We start from the raw sequence: 9,618 nt of genomic DNA, 5'->3' as shown, positions 1-9,618 counted from the left end.
AACAACAGTCTGTAACCTCTGTAATCATAATAGCAATATAATAGGAATGCTTTTCTAAACAAATGTTATCTCTTGAAAAACGCATTCTTCATTGTGTTGCCTATAATAGAGCTGCTTTTCAAAACTGCAAAAGCTCATCATCCTGAGTCTTTGCTCTTTATTTTATGTGGTGGTGATGGTGCAAGCCCCACCTTGCTTCTTTTAGTTTCTTGTCTTTGAGCTTCTGCCAGATGTTCATGGTATCTGGGCACTCAGTTCACCTGGAGGAGGAACATTATGTTACTGCTGCTTAAACTGTACACAGTGCAGATTGCTAACTGTGAATAATCAGTTTTTTGTTTAGATGACTATTTTTAAGCACGTTTTCTTCTTTTTGTGTGTCATTGTGTGTAGAATTTGAAAATGGGGTGTTTTCTACAATGGACAAGTTTGCTGCTTGCTGTGTTGCTGTGTCTTCCATCACAATCTACAGCTCAAGGTAAGGATGTACTTTTTTTCATTAAGTACCATTCAAATTAACACGTATAGCAGAGCTATATTTACCTGCAGCATGTGCAGTTCTCATGTAGTATATTTAATCATCATATTAATAATACATAATTAATAATATCAGTTCACAGAATTTTCCTTCTTTGATGAAAATGAAGACATCTGTACAGTAGTAATAGTAAAAAATATAGTAAATAATTAATATTTTAAATATTATTATGTTTTATCATTTATTTTATTTTATAATTATTATTAAATATTAGATTTTAAATACTAATATACCAATGATTTATTTTTATGTTATAAAAAAAAACTACTATTTAAAAAAATAATAAATAATACATGCTAAGAACTAAGATTTATTGTCAACATTAGAGCTTGGTGATAATCTGATGATGGTAATAATCACGATAACATGTGTTTGATAAATGTTCTTTGTAATTTTTATGCTGCAAAAGCAGAACGAAACAGCGTTAATGACACCACACATGGACCAATTATCAGCTCGGCTCAAACAGCAGTGTGAGCAGATGCGTTTACTTGCTGATTGGCCTTGATCACACTACCAGTGCTGTGAGAAATGCTTGAATTCAGCAAAGAGCACAAATGTCTCTGTGATTTAGTTTAAAGCTAGATTAAACGGCACTGATGTTCTCGACAGCGCTGGCGTACATGAGAAATACTGTGCCATGAACAATCCTGTTAGAAGGCTTTTTCATGGATTTCACATGGATTTACTGTAGTAAATCTAACTACACCATGATATTGTGGCTGAAATGTGAGATATTCATATGGAATTTTATTATATTAATCATGTAGACATAGATTAAATGCATCAAAGGAGTAATGGCTGTTATTGAGCTATAGCATTTGTGCATATATTTATACTAAATGTATACAGGTTTTTATCATTTTTACATATGCATCTTGCCATCAAAAGTCAGAGAACACAAACCCTATTTTCATTATTTGAAATAATATCATCTGTTAAAACATGCAGAAACTAAGAAATTCATTTCATTGTTAATTTAAGAATTTTGTTAAGGGAGAAAGGCTGAAAAAGGATTTTACTTAAGTTTCCAAAAAAAAATTCATTTTATAAATATTTTGAATAGTGTATCTCAGATTTTTGATTTTTGAATATTGTTTTGAATATTGTACCTCAGATTTGTGAAATGTTTACCTGCATGGGAAGTGTTTATCATGTTCGGATATAAAAAGAGTAGTTCAAAACCACAATTAAATGCCTGGTTTCTACAGTTTTCACTCAGGAGAGTAAATTTGCTTTTACACTTGAAAGAAATAAAGATTTGACATTTATCATGATAATTACCAATATTAGCTGATATGAAAAGTTTTATCGTGATCATTTTATTTGGCCATATCACCCAGCCCTAGTCATTACAATGGTACTAAATTGTTTATTAATATTCAAAATTTTCTAAAGAAAAAAGTCTGTTTGAATGACACATAATGTACATTCAGAATAATCTAAGTTCTTAGTTACATGGTTTAAAATAATAGATTTTATTTATATATATATATATATATATATATATATATATATATATATATATATATATTTTGCATTAACACAAAGATCAGCACATTATTATTGTTATTTTTATTGTTTTTGTTATTAAATAATATTTTAATGTTATTATTTAATTAAAACTTGTACTGATAAGCTGTTGATTTATTTTAATGGCCAACAATCGAAAAATGGCAGATATTAAAAATGTATAATATTTAAAAACATAAAAAAAACACGCACAAAACAGTATTGTAACAGTACAGTATGAAAGAAAATGCTTATTAATCATTTCAAATAAATTGAATGAAAAACAAAGTAGTATTCAAAATAAAAATTATTAGTTACTTTTTTTAATCCTTTTCACTTTTTAAGATTTTTAGATAAATTAAAAAAAACAGTGACCATGGACCCAGTATTTAGTGCATCCCTAATTTTAAATGCTGCACATACTGTACATAATACTCACATAGATAGTTATCATTTTGGCAATTTCCCATCATGCCCTATAAAAATGCAGTGACTCATTGATCAAATCAAACACAGCAGGTTAATTAGTTTGCTACCTTAAGGGCATTCATTCATGTAGCCGATGAGTCATACACAACCACAGATCTGATGACTGGCAGTTTACTGAAGTGTGTGACGGAGAGATGGCACACCAGATGCTTAAATGGGCCCAGATGCTTTGTGCGCTTGAAATGTCTGCAGTCTGGGTGGTGATGGTCATTTCCTGTGTGTCTTCTTCCCCTGATCCTTCCCTAATCTGTCACTGAATGCATGAATTGAATAGACCACAGATGTGAATGTTTAAGGAAAAAGTTCAAGTTCACAGTTCTATTTGTCACATTCACAGTGGTACACAATAAAATGTTTTGTGTAGCCCTCATGACTGTGTATCTTAGATACACAGAAGTTAATGTTTATTTGCAAAAATTAAAAGAGTTAAAGTTTATGAAAAGAAGAATATGCATAAACAGTATAAGCACTGTGTATTGTGTATTGTACTGTATATTTATTACTGTTAGTGACTCGTTTCTAATAAAGCTAATCTAATTTTGGCTGCACTGATGAAAGCAGTTGTATTTGTATTAATGAAAACCCACATATCCAGACATAAAAGACTTCTACTCTAAATATTTGTAAATATATCTGTTTTACAGTGGAGAGCTCACAGTTGTGCATATTTATGCAAGTCGTTGTGTCAGTATTAACTGTTTTGTTTTCTGTTCACAGGCCAGTGCTATAATGTTGTTGCAGCAGACATTGTGTTCCTAGTAGATGGATCATCCAGTATTGGCCGAGCCAACTTTATGTTGGTCAAGAGTTTCATGGCAGGGATTGTCAGACCCTTTGAAAGAGCGGTAGGACCCAGTGGCATCCGTTTTGGAGTTGTACAGTACAGTGATACTGCCAGGTCTGTGCTTGTATACCAGAGACATTATAAGAAGGAATATTTATATTCGTATTGTACTTTATTGGTTTATTTGAAGTATGTTACTAAAGGAGGTTATAACAGGAGTTAGCAGTTTGTTGAGTATCCACCTTATTCTTCAACTCTAAAGTAAGCCTATGGGCGAGAATTCCAGCTATAGGGAAATAACAAGAAGAATGACAACATGCAGTAAATGGTTCATGGATGTTTGTGTGTTGGGACATTTGTTGATTATAGTTATAATGTATTTTATGATACTCAGGGTGGAGTTTACATTTACTACATACCTGAATGGAACAGAGCTCATAAATGCCGTAGAGAATATCAACTATAAAGGTGGTAACACGCGGACTGGGGCTGGCCTCAAATACATTGCAGACAACTTCTTTAGCCCTACATCTATCAGAGATGTACCCAAGGTGAGCTGGATATTATGCCGTATTAAGAAGCATTAAAAAATCATACTTTTACCTCCCCAAACTTTTTAACAGTAGTGTATGTTAATTTTCATGTTTGTAAGAATAATTCTGTGTATGTTAAATAAAAAAGTTCACTTCCAGAACAAAAATTTACAGATTCATTTACTCACCCTCTTGTCTTCCAATATGTTCATGTCTTTCCTTCTTTAGTCGATAAGAAATTATGATTTTTGAGGAGAACATTTCAGGAATTATCTCCATATAGTGGAATTCTATGGTTCCAGCTAGTTTGAACTTTCAAAATGGCTCTAAGAGATGGTCTTATCTGCCAAAAAGGATTGGTCACTTTCTAAACAAATTGACAATTTATACACTTTTTAACGTCAAATGCTCGTCTTGTCTAGCTCTGCATGAACTGTGTATTCTGGTTCAATACAGTTGGGGTAGGTCAAAAAACTCCCATCTCATTTTCTTCAACTTCAAAATCATGATACATCGCTGCAGAAGTACCGACCCAGTGTTTACAAAGTAAACATGCAAAGAAGATCAAACGCCCTTTATAAAAAAATGAAAAAAAAAAACCCAGCGATTTAGGACGATTTTGAATTTGGAGAAGGAAATGAGATGGGAGTTTTTCGACCTACCCTATCTGTCTTGAACCAGAATGCACAGAGTTCACGCAGAGGTAGACAAGACATGCATATGAGGTTAAAAAGTATATAAATTGTACTTTTTTTTTAGAAAATGGCCCTTCCTTGGCTGGGATCATTAGCTGCATTGAAACTGCATTTTGGAAGTTTAAACTCATGGGCACCATTTAGGTCCACTATATGGAGAGAAATCCTAAAATGTTTAATTTCTTATCGACTGAAAAAAGAAAGACATAAACATCTTGCATGACAAGGGGGTGAGTAAAATATCTGTAAGTTTTTGTTCTGGAAGTAAACTTCTCCTTTAAGTGTAGCATACTGTGTTTTATTTTATTGACTCATCATACTGTCTTTGATTGTTTCAGATTGTTATTCTCATTACTGATGGTAAATCTCAGGACAGTGTGCAGGATCCTGCACAGAAACTACGTAGCCTAGGAGTCAAAATATTTGCAGTGGGTAAGAACTGTGTTATGTAAAGTATTTAGCCACCATTGTAAGTTTGTTTGTAGAGACTTTTTGAGCATCTGTGGGCTGTGGATTCAGTATGGACAAATTAAAAATATATTTTGTTTGTGTTGAATTTATAGTTGCTACTTTCTCTCTTGGAATTTCTCAGGTATAAAGAGTGCAGATCCAGCTGAGCTGAATCTCATTGCCTCTCCTCCTCAAAGTGAATTCACCTCTCAGATTGGGAATTTCAGAGCTCTCAACTCTTTGCTGCCCCTAGTGTCTCGACGTGTGTGTACCACATGTGGAGGCACTTACTCAAGTGATGGTAAGCCTGATATACAGTAGATGCACAATGCAATTTAATTCAAGAATATAATTATATTTGTTAATTATATTAGTTTCGCTCCTGCTAAATTAAAATCTTTGATTTGTATTTCTGTTTCAGTATCAGAATCCTACAGTGGACCATCAGACTTGCAGTTTTCAGGTGAGACCACCAATTCACTGAGATTTCGATGGACATCTGCAGAAGGGCCTGTAAGTGGCTATGTGGTTCAGTACAGGCCCCTGTCTGCCCTGGGTCAGCCAATCACAGCAGAGCTCCGCCAGGTAAGAAAAAAATATTACTTTTAATATTTAGTTTTATTTCAATTACTCAAAATGACTTTCATACTTTTAGTTTTAATTTGCAGTGACAACAGCAACAGTGAATTACACAAAGTATAGCATAATGGTCTCCACTGAACTTCAGCCTTTATCTTTTTCCCTGCAGGAAACAACACCAAGCAACCAACTGAGCTACACTGCACGAGAGCTGCGTTCAGGCACAGACTACCTGATCACTGTTATTGCTCAGTATCCAAACAGCTTGGGAGAGTCAGTGTCTGGCAAGGCCCGAACAAGTGAGAACTACACACAACAGAAATATGTGATGCGATCTAGGAAAAACACATGATGAAATTTAACTTTTTTTAGGTTTTGATACCATATGAAAGCAGGGTCCAAGCTTGTTCCAAAACTGTTTTTATTTTGTTGTTTAGCTTGAACGTAACAAAAGTTATGGCTATCTTAAGTTGGCTGTTAGCTATGGTTTTCAGGAATAGGATTTTGAGAAAAACGGGTTTAAAGTGAGACGGGTTTTACTTTCACTTCCCGGGTTTAATGAGAGCTGTCTGACAAGTCAGGAGCGCTATACTGCATCATTACACAAACAGACTAACTTTGTTTATCATGCGCATAGTCTCTGGACTTTTGATCACCGCTTTTATGTTTAGACAGCACGAATAGTGTACCTTATAGGTTATATATTTAGAAAAGTGAGTGCAGCGGAACTGTTCGTGCACCTTTACATATAACAGATGATCATCAAACTCCTCCTCTTTAGTAACTTCATCATCCAATCCTTCATCTCTGGATGTGAAATCGTCCATTATAACATCGTTTAGGACACTGACATCGCCAAGATTTTTAAAGCAGTTTAAAACAAGTATGGTTGTTGAGCTAAGGAGCTATAGTACTTTAGACTGTGTTGTTGCGCTCCTCTATATCACGATATTACAAATAAATAAATAAATAAATAAAACTTTGCATGCCGTAGTTTACACAAGACTGGTGGGGAACGTGCATTGATACCCCTTTATTAAATATGTTATGTGGTTTATTTTCTTGGTTAACTGTTTTTGTGGTGTTCGGAGAAAGCACCTGTACAGCACATTCTCAACATAAGAGAAAGACACAGTCATCTCTGCTTGCTGCAATAAATCGCTATTTTTCTGCACTAAAATAGTACATTTTGCCACAATTTTTTCAGAGATGATTGACAAGATGTTATTTTAAAAAATTATCGAATGAAAACCTAATTTTGACAAAAAAGTGACTTTCGACCTATTTTTCGAATTTCCCGAAAACGCCCTGGCTCGACATCCGACTCGTTTTCCCAGAACGCATCACATATGTGTCACCTAATTTAACATCTCTTAAAAACACTCTGACTCTCTCTTACCATAAACTACCCTCTAGAGCCTCTCCGGGGTGTGACTACACTGCGACTGACCCAGGCTGGGTTTTCTACTCTGGCTTTGGGCTGGGACACTCCGGCTGACCAAGTACAGGGTTACAGAATCACCTATGGTCCTGCAGGTGAGATAGACACACTACCATATGGATACTAATTCATAATTGAATTTATCAGTAATGTTTTTTTCTTTGAATATTTACCACTGTATGTGTAGTGAAGGAGACACATATATGTGTCATATATGTGTGTCATGTCTGTTATACAGTCCACTATAATACAAAGTTTGAGGAATTTGAGCAAACCCTTAATTTTAAGTGTGAGTAAGAGTAATAGTGAGTAAGCACCACTAACTAATGATTTTAGCAGTTTGATCAAAGGAAGATGGGGAGGTGGGAGAGTGCGCTTTTGTTTCCCCAAGGTATTTTTTTTCAATTACTTAAAGGAGTGCCAGTTTGCTTTACCTGGTTGGTATCCAGGTGTGAGCTGGCAGAGAACAGAGCTGTCAGATTAGGTGTGGCCCTATGTTTAATCAGGCTATTTTTTGAAGCTAGAGGAAGGTGTTTCAACCTGCCCGTCTCAGCCCAATGTTGCATACAAATGAATAGATGCTGTGAGAACTGTGATTTAAAATTATACTATGTCATTAACTGACTCATGTATTGATGATATGCTGTGTTTGGTTGGCCAGCTGGTATGAGCTACCACTGTACCAAACCCCCAAACCATGTTTTTCCATGCTAGGTTTTATCAATTTGGAGATATACCAAAAACATTTTAAAATGAAATATGGGACAAAATGCATTTGTTACTTATGAAAAGTTGTGAAAAGGTACACAGATAAGGAGATAATGCATTAAGGCAAGTAAGAACAGTCTAATGAATCTACAAACCATTTTTGTTTTTTTTGCTTTTTAAAATATTGAGATATTGATTGTGTTAGTGTTAGTTAGAAAGATGTCACATCTGCTATTACTCTCTGTTCACCTCTGACACTCATCAATATTGGAAACACTTATGCAGAAGTGTTAACTATTTTTTTAATAATTTAATCCTGAGGTAACACGATATAACATAAATGTACAGTTAAAATCAAAATTATTCAACTTCCCAAAGACTGCATTACTTTTCAAATACAAGCTTTTCTGAAGATCCAGGGCTTATTAAAAAGAATCTATAACAGATTACCGGCATATTAAAAGTGATAATGTCGATATATAATGTAATATTTTTTAAAGACACAACTATGTCATAATTATTCAACCCCTATTCAACATTGCTGTTTTTAGTCACTTATTTGTATGATGGGGAACAAAATGCCACTCTAGATCATGAAGAACCTAAAACGTTGACTTGAATATGCTAAAATTCATTTAGATAGACTTGTGGAGTTCTGGAAGAATGTTTTATGGAGTGATCAACTTTTGATCAACTTTTTGGACCCATGGTTCAGCGGTATGTCTGGTGCAAAACTTATGAGCAGAAGAACATCATCTCCAGGTGGATCAGTCCTGTTACAGGGGCGTTTTACTGTTACAGGAAGTGGAAATCATGACTATATGTAGGACATCATGCATTCTTTGAAGTATCAGGCCATTTTGGCAAGAATTGTGATGCCTTTGGTGCAAAGACTGAAGCTAATGATTAATGGACTTTCCTGCAGGACAATTATCCCAAATTATACTTCCAAATTTAATTATGCTTGTTTCAGGGATCAGTCATAGAATGTTCTTGAGTGGCCTGTTTAGTCTCCAGATTTAATTCTCATTGAAAATATTTGGTTGAATTTGAAAAAAGTAGTGGCAAAGTGAAAACCAAAGATCATCAGTGATCTGACAAATTTTCCTCAGGTGAGAAATAGGCCGAGATTGACAGAAGCTTCTAAGCGCTTCCAAGAGCATTTATTGGTAATTCTGCACCAAGATTCTGCACCAAATTTGACTTTTGTGGGTTGAATAATGTTGAACGTGAACATTTAGAGCCAATTAGATTTTTTTTTTCCATTCTTCATCAATTTACAATCTCAGAATTGCTCAAATGTGTTCTGCAACAAAAAGTCTCGCAGGTCATGGGGGTTTAATAATTTCAATTGCAACTGTACGTTAAATAAAAAGTCATTTACAAATGTGTCATCACAATGGTTCATTGAATTAAGGATGCATTTTGACGTTGAGCTTGCAGCTTAGTGAGTCATTACCTAAGTAAGTAGCCATGCTGATGGATGAGTGCAGCGACATTGAATGATTTGTCGACTGATTTAAACGGGTAAATCCTGAATTTCAATTTGACCAAAACATATATTTTGCATATTTCTGATATTACATAAATGCACCAGCATGCTTGCACTTTGCACAACCGACTTACAGCATTTCCACACCACAAGTCATAGTTTAGTTGTTAGTCATTTTTCATGCATTCATTTTTCATTCAGCGTATGCTAATTGATTTTCCTGATTGATTGGTTAACAGATCAGCCTGCTACAGAGCTGATGGAACAATCTGTGGGGGCAGATTCTACCTCTTTGACTTTGACCGGCCTTCAGTCAGACACAGAATACGTGATCAACTTGTACCCACTATTTCCGCGTAACAGTGGCTCACCAGCTACATTGACTGCCCGCACATGT

General features: G+C 34.9%; 1 protein-coding gene across 1 annotated transcript in view; it reads left to right on the top strand.

Annotated features, from left to right (window-relative positions):
* Positions 1–402: 402 nt before the first annotated feature.
* The window catches only part of col7a1 (collagen, type VII, alpha 1), a 67,659-nt gene continuing 58,443 nt past the window's right edge, over positions 403–9,618 (top strand). The window contains exons 1-9 of the mRNA XM_073852564.1: positions 403–478; positions 3,257–3,437; positions 3,718–3,874; positions 4,890–4,983; positions 5,144–5,302; positions 5,429–5,586; positions 5,750–5,879; positions 6,997–7,116; positions 9,461–9,616. Coding sequence (XP_073708665.1) covers positions 403–478; positions 3,257–3,437; positions 3,718–3,874; positions 4,890–4,983; positions 5,144–5,302; positions 5,429–5,586; positions 5,750–5,879; positions 6,997–7,116; positions 9,461–9,616 — 1,231 coding nt within the window. The remainder of the gene's footprint in view (positions 479–3,256; positions 3,438–3,717; positions 3,875–4,889; positions 4,984–5,143; positions 5,303–5,428; positions 5,587–5,749; positions 5,880–6,996; positions 7,117–9,460; positions 9,617–9,618) is intronic.

Source organism: Garra rufa, chromosome 12 (genome assembly GCF_049309525.1).
Source record: "Garra rufa chromosome 12, GarRuf1.0, whole genome shotgun sequence".
NCBI lineage: Eukaryota > Metazoa > Chordata > Actinopteri > Cypriniformes > Cyprinidae > Garra > Garra rufa.
Note: the sequence above shows the minus strand (reverse complement) of the source record. Positions and strands in the feature narration are given on the sequence as shown.